At 44.8% G+C, this 23,298-nt stretch overlaps 2 protein-coding genes across 2 annotated transcripts in view; one reads left to right on the top strand and one right to left on the bottom strand.

The window, feature by feature from the left end:
- Positions 1-5,030, top strand: part of Lepr (leptin receptor) — an 87,468-nt gene extending 82,438 nt beyond the window's left edge. The window contains exon 19 of the mRNA XM_048453170.3: positions 238-5,030. Coding sequence (XP_048309127.3) covers positions 238-1,062 — 825 coding nt within the window. The 3' untranslated portion in view covers positions 1,063-5,030. The remainder of the gene's footprint in view (positions 1-237) is intronic.
- Positions 5,031-13,830: 8,800 nt separating this feature from the next.
- Positions 13,831-16,400, bottom strand: LOC125412674 (PRAME family member 12-like). The gene is made up of 3 exons (XM_048453478.3): positions 16,114-16,400; positions 14,943-15,518; positions 13,831-14,353 (listed from the first exon to the last, which is right to left on the bottom strand). Exons 1-3 carry the CDS (start codon positions 16,398-16,400, stop codon positions 13,831-13,833), a joined length of 1,386 nt encoding a protein of 461 aa, XP_048309435.3.
- Positions 16,401-23,298: the final 6,898 nt, after the last annotated feature.

The following is a 23,298-nucleotide window of genomic DNA, read 5'->3' as shown; positions in this document are numbered from 1 at the left end:
TTGTGTGTTTATAGTTGTACTATTTGAAAAACACAAGCCTGAGACTTTCTTGTCTGACTTTGAAGAGTCAAGACTGTCTTCCCCTTCTGGTTTTTGATATTTCAAATTTTCAGCCCCACACTGTCATTTGTAGTTGGCTGATGTCCCTTGCTTTTAACCTTGTACGCTGGCCTTTCTGCAAGTGTGACAGAATGAAGTTTTAACAAACTGAGCATTAAAACGTGTGTTTTCTTTTAGCCGGAAACATTTGAGCATCTTTTTACCAAGCATGCAGAGTCAGTGATATTTGGTCCTCTTCTTCTGGAGCCCGAACCCATTTCAGAAGAAATCAGCGTGGATACAGCTTGGAAAAATAAAGACGAGATGGCACCAGCAGCTATGGTCTCGCTTCTTCTGACCACTCCAGACCCTGAGAGGGGTTCTATTTGTATTAGTGACCAGTGTAACAGTGCTACCTTCTCTGGGGCGCCAAGCACCCAGGTAACCTGTGAGGATGAGTGTCAGAGACAACCCTCTGTGAAATATGCAACGCTGGTCAGCCACTCGAAAATGATTGAAATGGAGGAAGAGCAAGAGCTTCTACATGGTTCTGTCAGCAAGAGCATCTCCAGCGAACACTCCCCACTGCGAGTGTCTTTCCCCAGCAGCTCCTGGGAGTTAGAGGCCCAGGCGTTTTTCCTATTATCAGATCAGCAACCCAACACGATTTCACCGCCAGTTTCATTCTCGGGGTTGGATGAACTTTTGGAACTGGAAGGGAATTTCCCTGAAGAAGATCAGAGTGAGAAGTCTGTCTATTATTTGGGGGTCACCTCCATCAAGAAAAGAGAGACTGATATGTTTTTGACGGATGATTCAGGAGTATTGTGCCCATTTCCAGCCCACTGTCTGTTTAGTGACATCAGAATCCTCCAGGACAGTTGCTCACACTTTGTAGAAAATAACTTGAATTTAGGAACTTCTGCTAAGAAGACCTTCGTCCCTTACATGCCGCAGTTTCAAACCTGCTCCACTCACAGTCATAAGATAATGGAGAATAAGATGTGTGACCTCACTGTGTAATCTCGTTCAAGCAGTCTCTAGTGTTGTGTGCCCGTAGAGTGTATCATGTGTAGTATAATTCTTTTATTGTTGTTGACGTGGGAGACAGTGTCAGAGTCTAGTATAAAAATGATTGTTTCCAAATTAATTGTGTCTATCTTCTCTCACTAACACAGACAGCACATAGAAGGAAGCCTTCATGAGTCTAGCAATGTAGATGGACTCTTATTCAATATACTGTCAAGCTAAACTGGGGAGGTCTCTTATTTCTAGCTAAAATAAGCCCAGTTAAGTAGAATCTCTCTAAACATCCGGCCTCTGTGGAAAGAACAAATTCCACCATTATACTCACACCTGAAAGGAAGGCTTCAGACTAAGAACCCTGGGATATAATTGTTTCAAGAGTGTGTTTGCCTTACCTTGAATTGTGTTGTGCAAACGTACACATGTGAACGTGCAAATTTAAACTGGATAGCTATATCCTTGTGTGCTTTGGAAGTATGTGACATGTTTGTACTTTGTGCCACCCGACTGTGTTATTTGAGGTCTCATGCCATTAAATGTTGAATACAACTAGAGGATTGAACCCTACTCTAACAAGTTACACTTTTGAAGAGGGACGGGCTAGCTCGTCACTTTGCAGCAAAGCCGGGATCCACGACAAAGGACGAAAGTTTTGTTAGAGTGTCAATTTTGTCACCAGCACTTGGGTGACAGTGTGAGCAGCCTGGAGAGCAGGATGCCAGCCGCAACTAGAGTACACGGTAGTGATTGCTTTCTGAGGGACTGCCACATGCCACTGCGTGCCTCTCTAGAGTCCCCAGCCCTCTTTGTCTCCACCGGACTGCTAGTTCTCCCCTCATTGGGCATCACTAGATAAAGCAACTGCTGTGCTCTCCAGGTTGCATACTTTCACTTGCTTACTGCAATAACCGCACGAGGGCCATGCCTTACATTCCCGCTGCATCATTATCCCCCTGCCAAGGATAAGGCCATTAAGCCATTTGCCCAAAGTCCCAGACTTAATGATGGAGCGACCCAGAATTCAGATTTAGTTCACATCCTTTAAATGCTACTGACTGAGTTTTAGACCTAGCTCTTACACTGGCATGTTTTGAAATCAAATAACTGATCTTATCAAAGAAGACCCAGTGAGAGGAAACAGGGTGATGGTTGAAGAATTGAGACCTAGTCTTGGACTTGAAAACCGATGTGGGGAATGTATTATTATTTCAGTGTTTGATGTAGCAAGGTGACTCAAAGACAGCCTCGCAAACAAGACCTCAGGTCAAAACCCCTGCACATTCAGGTGTCCAATATCAAGAAGAATTCCAAGAGTGTCAGTATCATCAGAGTGAATACAATAGTGCTTAATGGTGTGCTTATGATCACTGCCAAGCATCAGCAGCATTTCACGCTGACCCGAGACTGGGGTGTTGACTTTACCATTAACCTAAGTGGATCCCGCCCTGACATTGCTTTGTGGTGAGCAGTTCTAAGTGATAAGACAGATCCTTGGCCGTAATTAGAATTTTTTCCCCAGACTCCGTGTTCAATGAAACAGTCATATGCCCTGAGTTAGTAAAATGGCCCAGGATCCTGCCGTCAGCTGATGCCTGTTTTGGCATGAGAAGGTAGAAGAACACTAGTTGGTGTTCTGTGCAAAGATACAGGAAAATTTTTGTTTCCACTGGTTTTCAGTAATAAATTATTACATGTTGACATTGACCTATCTATCACTTTTAATATTTGCCTATTGCTAAAGCCTATTAATTGAAGGTATAGTATAGGAGAGATGCACTGAGTTATACACTCAGTGTATAACTAGAGATTAACCACTGGGTATGTCTGCTGTGATAGCATGGGTTTGGGCTTTCTGGGCCCAGATCAGTGCGTAAGAGAAACCAATGGGTATTTTTTTCAGCTCAAGAGCGAAAATGGTGTGTGCGTGACAGTGAATTCATAGATCCAACAGTCATTGAAATGCTGCGGATTTGAGCCAGAGGAGTCTAGGAAGAGCATAGGAATGTGAGCGCATTGCTGTGCTGAGATGAGTTTCCTTCTAAAAACACAAATCACATCGGAAAGACAGACTGACATTTGCCGTCATAGTCAGAGCAGGGCTGAACTGCAGGCTTTAGTTTATGGGTACCCACAGAATAATGTCAAGTGTACTGCCAGTAACTTGGGTTCTGATTTCCACTTGTGAAAGATGATTTCACTATTGCTACATGCTAGTCACTGGGTCCTTGTGAAAATTGTTACTAAATCAAGTTTTGTAAAATTTAGGGAAAATATGTGATGTTTGATAACCCAGAATAATCTCACTTTTCTTCTCAAGGCTCCTATAAGTTTTTAAGGGATCAAGAAGTTCAATATGAATTTTGGAGTTTTCGTTTTTAAGTAGTTTTTGAACTTATCTTTGGTGTTTGGAGTTAACCCCAAGCCTCACGCCAGCCTGACAAGAGCTCTAATTCACTGAGAAACAGTTTCCAAACTCGACCTCTAAAATCTTGTGATGAAGCTGGACGGTGGGGGCGCATGCCTGTCATTTCAGCCCTTGAGAGGCAGAGGCAGGCGAATCTCTGAGTTCGAGGCCAGCCTGGTCTACAGAGTGAGTTCCAGGGCTGCCAGGGCTGCACAGAAAGACTCTGTCTTGAAAAACCAACCAAACAAGCAAATAAACAAGCAAAAAGCAAACAAAAGACCAAACAACAACAACAAAATAAACCTGCCATGACTGTAGAGCTTTGAATATGTCTTTTAAAGGTCTCAAACTGAAAAACAACTACTCTCTTTAAAGTCAAATTTTATAGAAAGTGAATCCATCGTGTGAGAAGAGAAATCATGTGTTAGAAGTGGCAGGATTTTATGTTTCCTAGATCAGCACCCAAACTCCGAAGAACAAAGATGAAAAACCAGAAGCCACACTGTCTCTGAGAGTCGGGCTCCTATTGCAGCCTTATGCTCCATCTGAGGATGCTCTGCATTTGACAAGAGATGTCCCTTTCTTTCTAAAAAAAGATTTGGCCAAAGTTCCCAAGCCGGTGGGAGAGCCTGGACTTGAAGTTAGGATTTCTACCCTTCGCCTTGTCAGTCTTGCAATTCTTCTCGTACTTCTCCGGTAAAATTAACCCCTTTCTTGCCAATGTCAAGCATATGTTCACGTTCCTCTAGTAGTGTTGACGCTAGCTACCGACAGCCGTGGAAAATAAACTTTAGGCTGGGAGAATTGAGAGACGTGCACACAGGGAGCACTGGCAGCAGACGGACGAATCATGAGCTGCTGTGCCTACAGCTCTATGTCCCTTCCAGTGGATGTGAGCAGATCTCTAATACCGGGTGACTCTCAGAGGAAATTTATCCTCCAACACACATCTTAATAGTTGCTTTGATGCTGTGAAGTAGTTCCCGAGAAAACCCGTTCTTGAACTTTAAAGCACAAAATGACAAGGACTCATCGTAGCGTGATTAAGCTGAGGCTGCAGATGGGAAAGCCCTTCCTATGGTTACAAAGCCTGTGAAGAGCAGTCAGTGAGAGGTAGGTAACCAGGCAGCGGCTTTACTCCCTTGAACCTCGAGTTTGCAACAGTCAAGTGCTTCTGCACGCATTGCCAATGTTGAGTGAGCAACTTAAACTCCAGCAGATTACAATTGAGACACTGTGACGTGTTTATGTGAGCAGCTTGAAATGGATTCCATGGATGGGGTTTGTATCGAATGAATTATTTTTATATAAAATTTATCAATATTTATTTTGGAAAGTTGCACTTGAAAATGTCTATTTTTCAAAATACACAGAGCAGAAGATGTGTAACACTAAGTTTAAATGTTCTAAAGATCTATGTGGGTTTGTTGTAAATAAAATATTTATTCAAAAAAAAACCATGGACCTGAGAATGAACTTGGAAGATGTTTAATTTTGTAGTGAGATTCCTATATTGTACATCTTCTACTCTTGGAACTTGTGTCTAAGTTCTGAGCATAGAAGTCCTTCTGTTTCGTGACAATTCGTATGTTAATAAATGTTATAAACCTAAGCCCTGGGATATGTATCTCTAATTGTGTTACATATAATTACCCTGCTTCTCTGTAAGTCTTCAGAGGTCTGAGAGTTAGCATCATACTCACAGAGTCATATGTTTTCATCTTTCCATTGTGCAGGATCAGGGTTAGGATCCTGAGAGGTGAAAGTCAAAGGAGAATTATTGTGGACTTACGTTACTTGGTTACTTTATTCATAAACTTATAGTTTATGTAAATAGTTAATATAAAGTTTGTATCTGCTGTTGGCCTTTGAATGGGCCTTGGAATTCCTTTGAACGTTCGTCTCACATCTGGTAGGAGTCTGGAAACTCCAAGATCTAAAATCCTCCTCATGGTCACTGAGTCCCACTTAACCAGATGCACACTGGGCTTTGGCAGCATTGCTACCACCTGTGATGAAAGATGGCCCACCTTAGTCATTAAGAAAGGTTACCCCTCTTATCCCATTAGAGCTCTTTGTTGGGGTGTTTAGTCTTCTCTTGTAATGAATCAGGATCATGCTTTGTTATTTAGGCTTCTAATAATTGGCATTTTTGCTCTTTCAAACTGTGCTCTGACATTTTCTTTTTTAATTTAGAAAGGTAACTTAGGAAAATTTTCAAGTAGAGAAATATGTAAAGAGTAATTGCTTGCTTTGACGCTCAGTCAGCAGTCACCAGCCCCAAACCTCCTCTGTTATCATTACACTGGGGTGGGTGTGGGTGGGTGTGGCCCTTCAGGGAGGGGCTCAAACCAGGGGCCTTGCTCATGCCGGGCAAGGACTCTACTGCTGAGATCTATTTTCAGTCCCACCATGTGTCTTAAAATCTCTATACAATTAGGATTACTATGTAACTATAGTAACAGCCTAGTGATTGCTTAATAATTACAATGTATCCTTTTATAAAGACGTCCGATGACTTAGGGGCCGGAGGGATGGCTCGGTGGCTGACAGTACTGGATGCTCTCCCACAGCATTAGACTTTGGTCCCCAGCCCCCACTTCAAGAGTCTCACAACTGCCTTAACTCCAGCTCCTGGGGACCTGACACTCTCTTCTGAACTCAGCAGACATCCATGCTCATGTGCCCATACCTCTCCATTTACTTAACTAAAGATAAATCTTAAATGACAAATCTCTTAAAACCATAATGATTCTTAACAGCTCAAACTTCAGGATATTTAGATGATTTATAACCTCATATTAGCAATTCTGAAATGAGCATTCTCACAGACAATTACATTTTGACACATAATATTACAAAATTACTTCTCAGTACTTTGTTGCAAGTATTAAAAACCAACTCAAATTGATTTATGTATCTTTCTTTCACCTCTTTTTTTTTCAAAGATTTATTCATTATGTACATAGTATTCTGTCTGCATTTATGCCTGCAGGCCAGAAGAGGGCACCAGATCTCATTACAGATGGTTGTGAGCCGCCACGTGGTTGCTGGGAATTGAACTCAGGGCCTCTGGATGAGCAGCCAGTGCTCTTAACAGCTGATCCATCTCTCCAGCCCCTATGTATCTTTTTTTATACTTATTTTAACTTGCAGTTGACCACATTTTTATGCTTAAATCATTTGTTTTTATCGCCACACTCCTTCCTTAATTTATAGTGACTATTAACAGTTTGTTGTAATTAATTTTTACATTTTGGCCCAAGTTTTTCTTGTATATACCATGTTGCTATAGAGACTTTCAGCACATAACTTCATAAATTTATATGTGTTTCTCCTTGTGGGGATACCTAGAAATAAGATTGTCTAAATTTCAATCTGATTTAGCTTTGCTACCTCCTGCCGAACAGCTGTGGATGGCATCAGCACCACTTTTCCTCCCTTTTGCTCTGTAGATCACACGCAATCACTTCAGGATGTTACGGCCTTAGCGATGGCTGCCATACTTGAGACTGTCCAGTTGTTGTTTCCACTCTTAATTTGTATTTCTCAGATGTGTAACAATTCCTTTCCTGCCTTTTTTGTTATTGTTTGATATTTTGGTTTCTGTGAAACCCTTCCTTCCTTCCTTCCTTCCTTCATTCCTTCCCTCCCTCCCTCCCTTCTTCCTTTTTTCCTTCCTTCCTTCCTTCCCCCCTCTACTTTGTGTGTGTGTGTGTGTGTGTGTGTGTGTGTGTGTGTGTGTGTGTGTGGCTGGAGTGGCAGCTGAGGATGCTGGGAACTGAACTCATATCTTTAATTGTGAGCCTAGCCTTTAACGGCTGAGCCGTCTCTCCAGCCCTCTTTACTTCTTCTATTTATTTATTTATTAAAAATTTCCACCCCTTCCCCACTTCCCTTTTCCCTCCCCCTCCCCACCTCCCTGCCTCTCTCTAGTCTTAAGAGCAGTCAGGGTTCCCTGCCCCGTGGGAAGTCCAAGGTCCTCCCCCCTCCATACAGGTCTATAAAGGTGAGCATCCAAACAAACCAAGCTCCCATAAAGTCAGTCCATGCAGTAGAATAAAAACCCAGTGCCATTGTCCTTGGCTTCTCAGTCAGCCTTCATTGCCAGCCACATTCAGAGTGTCCATTTTGCTTTACTTCTTTTTGAGACAGACTTTAACCATCTAGTCCTGACTAGTCTGGAATGTACTATGTAAACTAGGCTGCACTCCATCTCACAGATATTCAACTGCCTCTACCTCCCAAGTGCTGGGATTAAAAAGGCCTATGCCACCACAACCAGCAGTTTCTGTGTACTTTATAAATATCAAACTCATGGTTTTATTTTCTCTTTAGTCTGTCTGTCTGGACTTCTGAAATGCTATCCCTTCTTGTGTCTTTCTTTTCTCTGGTATAGTATCCCTTCAGTGACGTTTTTAGTATTTTTTTTATAGTGTGGATCAACAATGATCAATTCTTTTAGATTTTGTCTGAGAATATCCTTATTTTACCTTTGGTTTAAATTATCTTTTAAAAAAGATTTATTTATTTATCTATTATGCACACAAGAAGAGAGTACCAGATCTCATTATAAAAGGTTACAAGCCACCATGTGGTTTCTGGAAATTGAACTTAGTACCTCTGGAAGAACACCCAATGCTCTTGGCCTCTGAGCCATCTCTCCAGCTTCAATTTAAAATATCTTTAAAAATGTAATGGACACCTAGGAATTTTGTGCATGGATAGGGTGCAGTGTGACAGATCAATACATATGTCTAACAAACAGTGGTCAGATCATGGTGACCAGCAGAGCCATCTCTTCAGACATTTTAAGTTTGTGTTGGGGACATGCAAAATGCTCTTGACTAGCTATTTTGAAATAAACAATCAACTATTGCTAACTAGCCATAGTTATCATAGTATAGGTAAAACATTAGTTTTTTCTTCATACCAGTTGGTAAATACCTATAAATTGAACGTGTATGATTTATGAGTCAGCTTAAAGAGAGAGGGCAGGAAGAGACTGGAGTCTGACCTTCAACAGACAGGACTATGTGCATTAGAGTACACAGTGAAGGACAGCCGCTCTCCCACAGGAAATTAGGGGGCCTGCCAGGGGAAAAAAACTGGCCGTGGTCCTTTGTAGGCGTGCGTGGGTGGTGTGGGTGTTGGGAATGAGGAAAGTGTTGCAGCTGTAGCCCGGGTCCCTCTTCTGCAGCCTCTCCTCCCTGAAATTGTCTGTTCAGGTGAGACAGACATTCCTATCTGGGCTGACCAATAACTGCGGAGCAAGATGATCTGTCATTTCCTAGGAATCTTGGTTTATAGCCAAGGCATCCTATCACTGCAAAAACCGATAAGCTCAGTAAAAGGTGGGGCGTAGGAACCTCAAAAGAAGCGGGCAACAGCGACATCAACTCTTTAACTGCTTCGAGCTGAGCAGAGTCATTGTCAGAGGGGGTTAGTCCTAGGTCTGTTAAAGAGGGAGTCCTTTGATCATTTAGCAGAAGGGGAATTTGAACAGAATCTGCTGCAGTGGATCAAGAGATTACCCCCATGCATTCTTGGAGAGACCTTTGAAAAATAAGCATGAAAGAGCAGGAAGCAGGTGACTTGGCTGCAGAGTGAAACTGAGATGCTCCACAGAAGGAGAGAGAGGGTAGAAACATGAGAGCCAGTGACCCAGTGAGAGGAAGTGGGTATAGGGTTGATTCAGGGTGACAGAGCCTTGTCCCACCACCGGGAGCCCTGCTCCAAAGTGAGCCAGCAGAAGTAGCAGGAACTCCAGAGCAGCAAAGGAAACAGAGTGGTGCGGGAGAATTGTCTGTATTCTGTCAATCATATTTTAATAAAACGCTGATTGGCCAGGCAGGCAGTATAGGCGGGAAAGCCAGACAGGAAGTAGAAGTGGAGTGAAGAGACTGGAAATATTCTGGGACACAGGAAGCCCTCAGCCACTCCTGTCCAGACCACCGAAGAGGCAACATGTAAGCTGTCACACTGAGAAAGGTACTGAGCCCATGTGGCTAACATAGATAAGAATAATGGGGTAACATAAGTTATAAGAGTTAACAAGAAGCCTGACCTAATGGGCCAATCAGTTTATAACCTTATGGAGTCCTGTGTGTAATTTCTCTTTGGGATTTGCCGGCTGTTGGGGTACCGGGCGGGACGGAAACCCCAACAAGCCGGCCGTCATGTTACAACAGAGCAAACAGAGGACTGGTGTAAAGAATTGTATCTGACCTGGGGTAAAAGGGATGAGGTTCTCGTGTAGCCAGAGTTTCTCCACAGCATCTAAAAGGGCTTTTGGCAGTTCTATCAAGAACAAATACAGCTGTGGTAGAAGTCAAACACAACACACAAACACACCACATAAATTTGTTGCAAATGAGAACGGGCTGAGGTGGATGGCGGGAACCTAGAGTCCTCCCTCACAAGAAGCTTAGTTGGGATGATGGCTTGATAAAGGACTTTAGAGCCAGCAAGGGTAAGATGGACACTTTCTCTCAAAGAGTGAAAATCAACAGCAAACCCCGATGCCCTGAAACTCAAACAAACAATAAACTTTATTAATACAGCTTTGTCATCCTGCATGGAGTGCACACTCTCGATCTTAGCACTCCAGAAGTGGAAGCAGGAGGATCTCTATGAGTTTCAGTCCAACCTGATCCACACAGTGAGAAACTGTCAAACAACATCAAATTTCAAACAGAGAACAGCAGTACCTTTCTTGAAGAAAAAAGTAGAAACTTTGGTGCCTCAAATGGCCTTTTAGAAGTCCCTTACCCAGCAACCCCAAGAAGGCTCAACAGATAAGGTACTCACTTCCAGCCTGAAGACCTGAGTTTGATGTCTGGAACCCATGAGAACAGACTCCCGAAGCATTTCCTCTGATCTCCACATGTGCATCATGGCATATGGCCCAACCACTAATAATTAATTCTAATCATTGCTTTTGAATTTGCTTTGTCCAACAGCAGGGGTGCAGAGAGGCTACACTAGGCTAGAGCTGGTTTTTATGACATCTGCTGAGCTATGTGTATGATTCTCACCTCAGCATTCAGGGGGAGAGGGCTGTAGTATCAGGAGTTCTATGTCATTCTTACCTGTATAGTGGGTTTTACCCCAGTGTGAAAAGCACCAGTCCCTCTAAGAATGAAAAGAAGGAAGGGGCAGTTGTTACAGCAAACAATTGAGAAACAAATCGGGAAAGATGATTCAGTTAGAAATCAAATAATGCAGGCCGATGGGTGGTGGCTCACACCTTTAATCCTAGCATTTGCGGGGCAGAGACAGGCGGATCACAGTGAGTTCGAGGTCAGTCTGATCTACAGAGTGAGCTCCAGGACATCCAGAGCTACATAATAAGACCCTGTCTTAAAACATACAAACATAATTGAATGTGGTGGCACATGCCTTTAATCCTAGCACTTGGGAGGCAGACACAGGTGGATCTCTGTGAGTTCAAGGACAGCCTAGTCTATAGCGTGAGATCAGGACAGCCAAAGATACACAAAGAAACTCTCAAAAAAAAAAACCCAAAAAATTTAAACACATACACACAAACAAACAAACAAAAAACCCTTGAATAATATTCAGAGATGTGTTCTCTTCCTTAATAAGTGTTGTGGGGCTCAGACTTACATCTCCATGCTTCCCAGCAGCATGTGCCTTCACTTGCTGAGCTACCTTGTTGGTCCATCCAGTTTTTTTAAGAACCATTTGTTTTTTTCAGGATTTGATGAATAATGTACTTCCATCATTTTTATCCCATATTCTTCCTCCTCCAATTACTCCATTACCCCTCCTTTCCTTCTCAATTTCATGACCGCTTCTTTAGTAATTTTTCTCTCTCTCTCTCCCTCCCCCTCTCCCCCCCCCCCCACATCCTGCCGAGCTCTTTTAGTGTACATATACATGTGTTTAAGGAAGATCACTAGGGGTTGGATAAGCAATCAGGGAGCTGGGTCCAGATGACCAATCTCCCCCTCTTAGCAGCTATTTAATTCCTGTACTTCTTAATCCTCGGCTGAGGCCTTGTGAGATTTTCCCATCCAGTTTGGGGTGTCAGCTGGTCTTGCCATTGTGCAGGTCTTGCTTAGGTGACCTTGTTGTTACAGCTGGATGCGACTCTCCGTCATCTATAGAAGACACTACCTCATACTGGACATCAGGATCCTCTGGATCTTAAAGTCTTTCTGCACCATCTTCCCGCATGTTCCCTGAGCCTTACATGTAGGGCCAGTTTTCTAAATGTATTAATTAGGAGTGGGTACCCTGCTGTTGTTATTCTCTCCTTTTTCACCATTATGGCTTTCTGTAATGGACTCCTTCTACTTCAAACAAGCAAACACAAAACTTTTTTATGTGAATGAGGTAAGAGTTACACCTATCTCTGGATACAAGGATGTTCCTTAGAAGAACAGTTGGAACTTATATTGGCATAGAAATGACGGAGTAGTGAGTTCTCCTCTAGGGTCCACAACCTCACCAGCCACAGGGAGTTGGCTAAGTTTCTAGTACAGTGCATACATCCATACTTTTCAGAAGAACAGAAGTCTAATTAGGTAGCTTTTGACCCTTGGGATAAATGTGTCATTACTGCACCCTTGGGTCTATCTTGACCTGTCTTGTCCTGCCATAGTAGTTCATAGGCTTCACAACCAGGCAGGAGTTTCCATTGCTTCTCTTTAGCAGCTCGCCTGCTAAACGCCTTTGTACACAGAGATTCCAGATGAGTTCCAGTATGATTCCACCCTCCTAGTCCTTGGTCCAAAGTGTTTGGTGCCTTCAGCAATGAGTCTTACTTTTAAGATCTGGGATGCAACCGAGGGCAATGGCAACAGTACCTGTGGACTAGAATGGTCTCTTGGGTTGCACTGACATTACATGCATTACATATTACATGCATTACATGATATTACATGCATTACGTGATATTACATGCATTACATGATATTACATGCATTACATGATATTACATGCATGACATATTACATGTATTACGTGATATTACATGCATTATGAGAATTATGAAAAACACTCATTGCATAAAATAAAACTAAATGAATCTTGAGAATCATCTGGAAATAAGGGATCAGTTTACCTTCTTTTTCTATTCAGTTCCCTTTAATTTCCGTCTCTTGCCTTACTGCTCCCGTCCTTCAAGCACAATATTGATAGGGGTGATGACAGTGAACCTCCCTGCCTGCTCCCCAACCTCACTGGAATTGTTTCAAATTTATTTTTACCATGATGCTGGCTGTGAGTTTCTCATAGAGAGCTTTTATTGTGTTGAAGTCTGTTTCCTGTTCCCCTAACATTTTGGACTTTTAGCTAAAAGGCACATTGGATTTTGTAAAAGGATATTTCCACTTCTGTTATATCAATTCAGTGACTTTTGCCTATAAAAGTCATGGGTATGTTGAAACTTTGCTGCATTTCAGAGATAAATGTTTATGCTGGATGATTTTTTTATATATGCCTGTATTGTGTTTGCAAGTATTGTGTTGAAAGCACTTGGATCTATGTTCATCAGGGATAGTCACCTATTTTATTGCTGTTGTTGTTTCTTTTCTGGTATTAGTCATACTGGCTCTGTGGAAGAAATTTAGGGGTGCTCCGTCTATCTTTTGTTTTGTTTTGATAGTTTAAGAAGGATTGACTATAGTATTTGAATGTCTGTTAAAATTCTGTTATGAATTCATCAGGCCTGGGATGTTCTTTAGTCAGAAAGGTTTTTTTTTTGGTTTTTTTTCATGACAAGATTTCTCTGTAGCTTTGGAGCCTGTCCTGAAACTAGCTCTTATAGACCAGGCTGGCCTCGAACTCACGAAGTTCCGCCTGCCTCTGCCTCCTGAGTGCTGGGATTAAAAGGCATGTGCCACCACCGCCCGGCCAAGAAAGATTTTTATTACATATGAATTTCTTCATTGTTATGGATCCATTAGGTTTCCTTTAGTTCAGGAAGTTCTTTCTCCCTTCGTTCCTTCCTTTCACATAAGGGATCTCAAGACTTTAAAGATGGAGACAAGAACAGTGGCCAAGGAGGACCTCAGATGGTGAGCATTCACCTTCCCAGGGTCTGACAATTGAATCAAAACCACCACCCAGGAACAACCACTTCATTAATATATACCGCTAGAAGCTTCTTTTAGAAATACCAAATTGTATTTGACTCTTAAGTCACTTGTCCCCATGGTTCCATTGTTCTCCATGACAACTTTCCCCTTCCAAATGAACTGCTACATCATTATTCCTAATCCCCTCTCTCCCACAACGTTCTGTGTCTATTTGATGACACCCCCCTCCTTTGGACGCCACCTCCCAGAGCCCAGCAGTAGCCTTCTCCCTCTGTCCACAAAGATGTCTGCTCTCTAGTCATAACACACAAAGCAAGCACCAGCAGCAAAGCAGACAGACCCGGGACGCCTTATGGCTCTGAGACTATCCATGAGCTCAGAACAAAGTCCAGTAAATCTATCTTCGAGGACAAGATCCTCATCACCATAGCACTCCCGGGGGGCAGGGTACAGCTCCAGGACCAGCTGGCTCAGGTTTGCTGTGTGCAGGAAAAGGTCCTGAAGGACAGCCATGGAGCTGTCATTGTTGTGGAAGTTGACCTTAGTGAGTTGGGTGCACTTGCTTAAGGCAGGCAGGAGGGCACTGAGCTGGGAGACCTTCATCCTACAGCCTTCCAATTCCAGGGTCTTCAGAGTGGCTGCGACTCTCTCCAGAAGAATACGGAGGGGCTCGATACTGAAATGGGACAATACCACACCGCTGAGGTTCAGGTGTGTGAGCTGATGTAGGTTTAGACTCAGGGGGAGATGATTCAAGTCGGCCTGCGAGAGCTGGGAGTGGGTGATGGACAGGCTCTCCAAGGGGGTTTTCAGGCACCTAAGGAGAGACAAAAAATGAGCTCTGGCAAGTGGAGTTGGAGAGTGTTAGTGACAGGGTTGCCGCTTTGATGGACTGGTTAGCATTGCTCAAGTTCAGTCTCACCAGATGACAGACACGCACATCAGGATACTGTCAATACCTTCTCACTCAGGTCACTCAGTGTTTTACACCAAGGTCGGCCAACATTAGAGTGGGATTGCTTCAGGACATGCACACTGGCACTCCTTTACTAAAGCTAAAAATTCCAGTACTGGCCACCTCAGGGCAGCATTGCACAAACAACCCAATTAAAGGCCTAGTTATGTACTTGGGTATCTCTTCTGGATACAGACATCAGCAGCAGACTTGATCCCCATTCCTACTGCTTCACCCCAGCCTCTGGTACTCAGTGTTAGTGCCAGAATTTCCTCCGGCTTCTCAGCCCCTTACCAAGGCCCCCACACAACCATTAGAGGCAGGCTGCCACCCTTTTACGGGGTCTCCAGCCCTGTTGGACTCATTGTGCCTGGCAGATATCAAGGGTCCCCTATCTGCAGAGCACAGAGAAGCGTTTTGCTCCAGTCTGCAGGACATCTTCCCATCTTACCTCAGCAATGCCTTCAAGTTGCCTTTTAGACAGCAGATGCTATTCATATAGAGACGCTGGAGACCATCAGGGTTGGGGAACTGAGGAACGGGCTCGGTAACACATCTCTTCACGTCTGGTGGAGCAGAGGCACCGCTGAAGACAGTCTTGGAGATTCCCAGAAGATTTCCCAGCTGTCCCAGGAAATGTGCAAGCCAGGCCTGGCTTCCCTGTTGCCTCCAGGACGTCTGTTCCAATGCTGGGACAGAGTCTTTGTCTAAGATGCTCAGGATCTCCAGGACAGTGGAGACGTGTGATGCTCCAATCTTCAACTTCCTGCAGCACAGCTGCACCGAGCCTTTCCGCAGCCTGGCCCACCTCAACAGGTATTGGTCATCTTCCCTGAGACGCTCCCCACACAGGTCAAAATCAGCTAACACTCTCAAGGGCTGCTTCACGGCGCACTGTGGATCTGGCGCCTGAGTTTGCTCCTGGCTCAGGACCTGCTGGCTGTAGCTGCTATCTATTCCCGCAGCCTGTCCGGCCCAGAAGTCCCGGTGCACTTTCCGCAAGTCAAGCTCTTGGAGTTTCCACCTCCTTGGAAAAGGTAGAAATAGCAAGAGCTGGGATCAGACCCTACATAGTCTGCTCTTCTTCCACATCTCCACTGTCTCATAGACAACTGTTTTCAGAGCTGGGCATCCATCCCATGGCCTCATCCCCTGGGAAGGGATCTCTACCTCACTAGCATCTCTAGTTTTGTTTTTCGGCCCTCACTATGTTTCCTGTGAGTCCTCCCTGATCCCACTTTGCCTGGAAGCACAGGGACAGGTTCACTCTGAGGCTGTGTCATAACTAAGCTACCCTCCACACCTGACTGTCTTTGGTACCTATTGTAAGATCTGAGGCCTGCTGCATGGTGGTGGTGCACAGACCTTTAATTCCAGCACTCCGGAGGCAGAGGCAGGCGGATCTCTGAGTTCGAGGCCAGCATGCTCTTCAGAGCTAGTTCCAGGACAGGCTCCAAAACTGTACAGAGAAACCCTGCCTCAAAAACAAAAGAACAAAAGGCCTCTGCAGTCCTCCACCCTGGAGCAGTGAGAAAGCTCAGATGTGCATTTCACTACACTCTTCCCTCATTCCTGTTGTCCCCTGACTGGATCTGTAGCACCATTAGAAGGGTCTTACCTACCTGGGACGAACCTTCCGTGTAACCAGAAAATCCAGTGCATCGAGCACAGCCTTCAAAGTCTCTGTGTGGGAGATATTCATCAGAGGCCCCATGGGGAGGCAGTGAAAGGGCCAGGCTGCCACCATTGCTCTCAGGATGTTAGTGTGTCTGCCGGTGAGGGCCTCCTTGAACAATGGTGGGAAGAGCTCCACGGGCAGGTCATCTAGAGCACAGACGGCAAAGGCCTCGTCCTTCAGCAGCCACTGCAGTATCTGCTGCAGGTGTGTGGCTTGGGCTAGGTCACTCATTCTTGTAGATCCTCAGGGTCCAGAATCACGGGGACGCTTCTGGAAAGAACACTTTTTCAGGCTGAGGCTTCGGAAGCCCTTCTTCCTCCCTATCAAAGAAATCACTAAAGGGCCTAGTCACACCTCAGTATCAAACCACCACCACCAAAACAAATTAAGTCATGAAAGTCCTGGTGGAGCTGGGTGGTGGTGAAACTGCTGGGTGCACGCCTTTAATCTCGGCACTCAGAGGCGGAGACAGGCAGATCTTTGTGAGTTCAAGGCCAGCCTGGTTCTACAAGAGCTAGTTCCCAGGACAGGCTCCAAAGACAGAGAAACCCTGTCTTGAAAAACCGAAGGAATAAAAAGAAAGAAAGAAAAAGAAAAAAAGAGGGGCTGGAGAGATGGCTCAGCAGTTAAGAGCACTGCCTGTTCTACCAAAGGTCCTGAGTTCAATTCCCGGCAACCACATGGTGGCTCACAACCATCTGTAATGAGAGCTGATGCCCTCTTCTGGCCTGCAGGCATACATGCAGACAGAATACTGAGGATACTGTACACATAATAAATGAATAAATCTAAAGAAAAAGAAAAAGAAAAAGGAGAGTCCTGGCAGACAGCATGGGGAAACTCACAATTACACACACGTGTCCCGATGTCTCATCTGACTACAGTTACTGCTCCTCTCAATCCCAATCCCACTGTTCCCCAATCCCATCCCCTGGATGTACCCTGTGAGCTGGGCCACACCCAGCATTTAGAGTCTGAGGAAGTGAATTGTCAGTTTGCACTGCCCTGGCTGCAGTCAGCATCTCAAAGCCCATGCAAATAACCCAAAATTCCAGAAGTGATAAAGCCATTCAATCTCAAGCAGAATGTCTGGGGAAAGGGTGGGTGGGCCAGACAGGCTGCTTGGTGAGTTCCCGACTACCCTGTACTGTGGGAGACCAACTCGCCAAGAGGAGGTTTGTCAAACCCATTGAGCAAAGGGTGTTGGAGACAGCTCTGTAGCTGAAACAGGAGAATTAGGAGGAGTTCAAGGACATTTTAGCTGTGGGGAGAAACACCGCCTCAAGAACTAAACACAAGGCACGTGGTGGTACACACCTTTAATCCCAGCACCCTGCAGGCAGAAGCCTGCTCTTTTTTGTAAGTTCAAGGACAGCTTGGTCCACAGAGGTAGTTTCAGGACAAGCTAGGGCTGTTACACAGAGAAACTCTTGTCTCAAAAAACCAAATAAATAAAGAAATAAGCAAATACAAATAAAAATAAAGACGTGCTGTAAAGAATGGAGAAAGACTGATGTTCTCCTGCTGAAGTGCTATTGTGGCTGTGTACTGACCTCCAAAGGCATCTGAGTAACTTGGAGTTAGGAGAGATGGCTCAGCAGTTCAGACACAGGTTTGGTTCCCACTACTCACAGGGTGGCTCACAACCACCCACAGCTCCAATTCTAGAGGACCTGATGGCATCTTCTGAACTCAGTGCACTGTGTGTGCACTCATGTTGTGCACTTACATGCATGCAGGCAGCACCCTCATGCACATACAATAAAAAGAGATCCGTAAAACAAGCTAACAGCGAGTACCGAAAAGCCCAGAGCAGCCCAAGAGGAGTCTGAGTCACTGTCTGAATTCCAGGGCCCGAGTTCTTGGCAAGCTGGATCACGGGTGTTCACACAGGGTGTTCTCCGACATTACAACCCTCCCTCCAGCAGCCAAGGGTGGCATGCAGCTCAAGGGGACACTGAATATTCCTACTCTGCACCTCGCACAAACACATTAAGAGACTGGTTTTAGATCTGGGCATGGTGGAGCACACCTTTAATCCCAGCATTCAGGAGGGCAAAGGCAGTCTGAGGCCATCCTGGTTAATAAAGCAAGCTCCGGGACAGCCAGGGCGATTACACATAGAAATCCTGTCTGGAAAAATAAAACAAACAAACGAAAAACAAATCAAAACAAAGAGTCTGGTTTGCCGCAGAACAGAGGGCGCAGAGGTTAAGAACACTTGCCGTGCCTTCAGAGGACTCAGGTTCTGTGCCCAGCAGTCACGTGGTGGCACACAGCTGTCTTTACCCACAGTTCCAGGGGTGATGACTTTCTCTTTTGTCCTCCACATGCACCAGTCACACACATGATGCACAAATACACACACGTATATGCAGACAAATACTAACATACACACCGCCCCTCAGCAGAAGCTCTGGGATGTGGCACAGTTGGTAGAGTGATGGTCCTCATGAAGCCTGGGTTAGACCCCAGAACTCCACAAATGGGCTCAGGAGTGCACACCTGCGGTCCCTCCACTTGAAAGATGGAGGAACCTGTAACATGAGGGCCGGCTTGTTGGGGTTTCTGTCCCTCCCAGTACCCCAACAGCCGGCAAGCAACAAAGAAAATCACACACAAGACTCCGTAAGATTATAAACTGATTGGCCCATTAGGTCAGGCTTCTTATTAGCCCTTGTAACTTATATTAAGAAAAGCTCTGCCAGGCTTTTCTTTTTCTACTTTTATTTATTTATTTTTTTAAATTGTTTTTGAGGTGCGGTTCGAACTTACTCTTGTAGATCAGGCTGGCCTTGAAGTCACAAAAATCTGCCTTCTCTACTACCCGAGGGCTGGGACTAAAGGTATGGGCCACCACCCACCACTGCCCTGACTCTTTTCTCTCCCTCCCTCCCTTCCTCCCCTCCCTCCCTCCCTTCCTTTCTTTTCTTTTTCTCTTTCTTCTTCCCTGCCTCCCTTTCTTCCCTTTTCCTTCTCCCTCTCCTCCTTCTTTTTTTTTTTTATTGATAATAGATTCTTTTCTCATACAATATGTCCTGATTACAGTTTCCCTTCCCTCTATTCCTTTCAGTTTCTCTCTACCTCCCCTCCTCTCCCTTTCAGGTCCACACTCTTTCTTCTTCTTCATTATTATTATTTTTTTTATTTTTGGTTTTTCGAGACAGGGTTTCTCAGCAGCTATGGAGTCACTGTCTAATTCCCCAGGATTCACTGTCAAGCTGCTCTTGGCACCCAGCTCTCAGTATCGATGGTTCATCTGGACAGGGTATCACCACTTTTCCCAGGCTAACTGAAACTTACTGCACTCTCCCTGCCTTTTTGGTGGGTGGGGGCAGGTTTTGAGACAAGATTTCCCTAGCTGTTCTGAAATTTGCTCTGTAGACCAGGCTGCTCTCAGACTCAGAGGTCTGCCTGTCTCTTCCTCCCCAGTGCTGAGATTAGCGATGTGTGCCACTACAGCCCGGCTCTGCTCTTGTCTCTTGTTACAATAAATGTGGGACCCCCCCCCCCCCCGGCTCAGCTTCCATTGCCAAGCCTACCTTCTTTAGCCAGTGTGCTGAGTATTTCCCGTCGTTGCCCCTCTCCCTTCCTCTTCAGTTCTAGGAATATAGGAAAGCCTCCCATCCTGGCAAAAGCAGTGTTGGTAATGGAAGCCAGGGCTTCCTGCATGCTAGAGAAACACTCTGTCAACTGAGCCACGTCCTCAGTATCCATTCACAAGATGGATGAGCCCACACCATCCTCCTGCCTCTGTCTTTTGAGTAGCTGACTCAGCAGGTGTCTGCCGCAGCATCCAGCTCAGCTCCTGAACTCCAGAACAGGTTCATAATGGTGAGCAGGGCAAAGATCCTTTGACAATGACATACTCAGCTTTCGATTTCAGGCTCATTTTAGAGTCCTGGAGAACTGAGCCCAGCACATTCACCATCAAACAATAGACTCAGCCTTCAGGCCCCTTCAGGTAACTTTTCTCATGGGAATGGATTCACCAGAGCTGTGGTGGAACTGGACAGGCTATCTTTGAAAAAGGGTGGTTTTGAGAGGCTTCACACAGCAGAGGGGAGAATCTTTTGGCTTTGAAACCAACAGATGGTGGTGTATGCCTTTAATCCCAGCACTCAGGAGGCAGAGGCAGGCTGATCTTGTGTGTTCAAGGCCAGCCTAGTCTACTAGAGCTTGTTCCAGGACAGGCTCCAAAGCTACAGAGAAATCCTTTTTGAGAAAAAAAAAAAAAGCAAAACAAAAAGTTGATGCTTCTGTCTCATGACCTGTGGTGGGCAGCCTCTCATAACGTACAGCCCACATGCTTCAGAAATCATGAGGCATAGTCCCTATATTGACCACTCTGAGTTTCCACGTCCTGAGTGTGGAATGGGTGAGATCCTCCGAAGATGAGACAGTCTACAGTCTGCTTCTCATCCACATGCCACACACCAGCTTTCCTTTCCACGTGTTTGCTTACCCCCCCACCCCGCCCTGTGCCTAGAGTCAAACCCCAGATGTCCACGCATTAGAAAAGGCTCTTTGGCAGAGAGGGATCTGCAGCCCTGTCTCACTTCTCTCCATCCCATCTCCCACAATCCCAGCCTCATTCCACACTAGCCTGTGAGCTAGGCGGGGTAGGCCTCTTCCTCGGGGCCATGTCTGCTCTACCCTGTTCTAAACATTCGCCATTATTGGCCCAAGCTCTATAGTCCTCCAATCTGGTAGCAGAAGCCTCTGATCCACCTGGGACCAAATTCTTCAGAACCCCATTGGTTCCTTCTGTTAGTGCCCTCCAACCTGGGGAAGCACGGAGGCAAAGACACCGTTAATGACAAGAAGCTTAATCAGCCCTTCTTCTCCCCCACCCAAGGATCTCTCGGGGCCAGTTCACTGCTCTAGTGCTGGTGAAGACCTCAGTTTATACATTTTTGTTTCAAAACAGGGTTTCTCTGTTTAGCCCTGGATGTCCTAGAACTAACTCTGTAGACCAGGCTGACCCCGAACTTACACAGAGATCCACCTGTCTTTGCCTCCTGAGTGCTGGGCTTAAAGACTTGCACCACCACAGTCCGTCTCGAATCATTGACTTTCAAGTCTTTCCGGACCCTGGTGAGGACGCATTTGATGGTGTTCACTGATCTCAACCTTGTGGAGGAAATCTAAAAGAACGTGTAGCATACTTGCTGCTGTGGTCCAGCGCAGGAACTATGCTGTAGGAACCTGCAGGCTGGCCCTCAGCTGTCTACACTGTCACGGAGATTTTGAAAATGATAGATCCAGACTCCAAACTGTATCCTTGAGTAAGAGCTGAAGCTTTGGTGGCAGCTGGAAGACATGGCAAGACTTGGTCCTTAGCTGGGGCAGATGGGAAATCTTCACACACTTTGCTAGATGGAATCAAGAAGAGGCACTTCAACATCTCTGCTTCTTCAGAGAAGGAAGAGAAGTGGATAAGCGTGTTCCTTTCTCAGCTCCCCAAACTCCACTGCTACTAATATCTCTTTGTAAACAATGTCTATTTTCTAAAAGTCCTCTTGTAAACAACCTTCCTCAAGACCCAATAATACCACTTTTGGGTGTATATCCAAAGAATGCTCAATCGTGCCACAAGGACATGTGCTCAGCTATGTTCATAGCAGTTTTGTTTATCATAGCCAGGACCTGGAAACAACCTAAATGCCCCTTGATCGAAGAATGGATAAGAAAAATGTGGTGCATTTACACATGGATTACTACACAGCAGAAAAAAATAACGACAGTCTGAATTTTGCAGGAAAATGGATGGAGCTAGAAAACACTGTTTTGAGTGAGGTAACCCAGACCCAGAAAGACAATTATCACATGTACTCACTCATAGGTGGTTTTTAAACATAAAGCAAAGAAAGCCAGCCTACAAACCACAATCCCAGAGAATTTATACAGCAATGTGGACACTAAGAGAGACTTACATAGATCTAATCTTGTAGGAGCTGAGGGCAGGCCTGCTTTTCATCCCACCCGGCTCCCACACGGCTAGCTTAGCCCGGAAATAACAACACACAAATTGTATTCATTTAAACACTGCCTGACCCATTATCTCTAGAGAGTTAGTTCCTGGCTAACTCTCACATCTTGATTAACTCATTTCTAATAATCTGTGTAGCACCACAAGGTGGTGGCTTACCCGGAAAGATTCAGCATGTCTGACCTGGTGGCTGGCTCCATGGCGTCTGCCTCATTGCTCTCTTCCCAGCATTCTGTTCTGTTTACTCCGCCTACCTAATTTTCTGTCCTATCAGAGGGCCAAGGCAGTTTCTTTATTAACCAATGAAAATAACACATAACAGAAGGTCCATCTACGTCATTTCCCCTTTTTCTATTCAAACAAAAAAGAAAGGCTTTCACTTTAACATAGTAAAATTACATATAACAAAACAGTTATTGAGTAAGAATTACTTTATTACTTAAAGATATTATCTTTATCATAATAATGGAAAACTAAAACTATAACTAACCATTCTTCAACTCCATCAAAGACTCCAGAAGGATATAGTATTACCTGAGTAAACAAGAAGTAAGCAACTTCCAAAACTCTAGAAATGACAGAGACATCTCGCTGCCTGGACAGTCACCCAAAGTTCCTCTGTATCATTGGAACATCCATCTTTAGCCTTTAGGCCCATAATATCCAGAGACATTTCCAAGAAGCAGGAAATTTCAAAGGCAGTTCAGTCACTAGCTGCTGTTTCCTACAGAATGTCTCACAGACTCTTTCATGAATCAGGAACCCCGAAAGATCTTCTCACCTTTAGGCAAGTCCAGCAGTCCTCTCTCTGCGGGTTCTGTGTCCAGTTTATACAACAGTCCAGGCAAGAGCAGTGTCTTGCCCAAATGGCTAGCCAACTCCATAAGGAGCCTCTTTGATGCCCATCTTCCTCTTGAAGTAGATTGGTGCTGCCAGGAGCAGACATGTCTCATTGTCATGAAAAGCCCTAAGTTATTAAAACATTAAATGCCATGTTCTGTAGTCTTTGAAAGATATGAAGAATTCCTATCTGAAATATATCTATGCACATCTAGAAAATCAAACTAACATTACTACAAGCTTGACTATTATCGATGATTATCCATTAACAACCTATATTTTTAATTATACACTGCA

This window comes from Myodes glareolus, chromosome 3 (assembly GCF_982192425.1).
Source record: "Myodes glareolus chromosome 3, mMyoGla1.1, whole genome shotgun sequence".
Classification (NCBI taxonomy): domain Eukaryota; kingdom Metazoa; phylum Chordata; class Mammalia; order Rodentia; family Cricetidae; genus Myodes; species Myodes glareolus.
The sequence above is the reverse complement of the archived record's forward strand: the minus strand, read 5'-3'. Positions and strand labels throughout refer to the sequence as shown.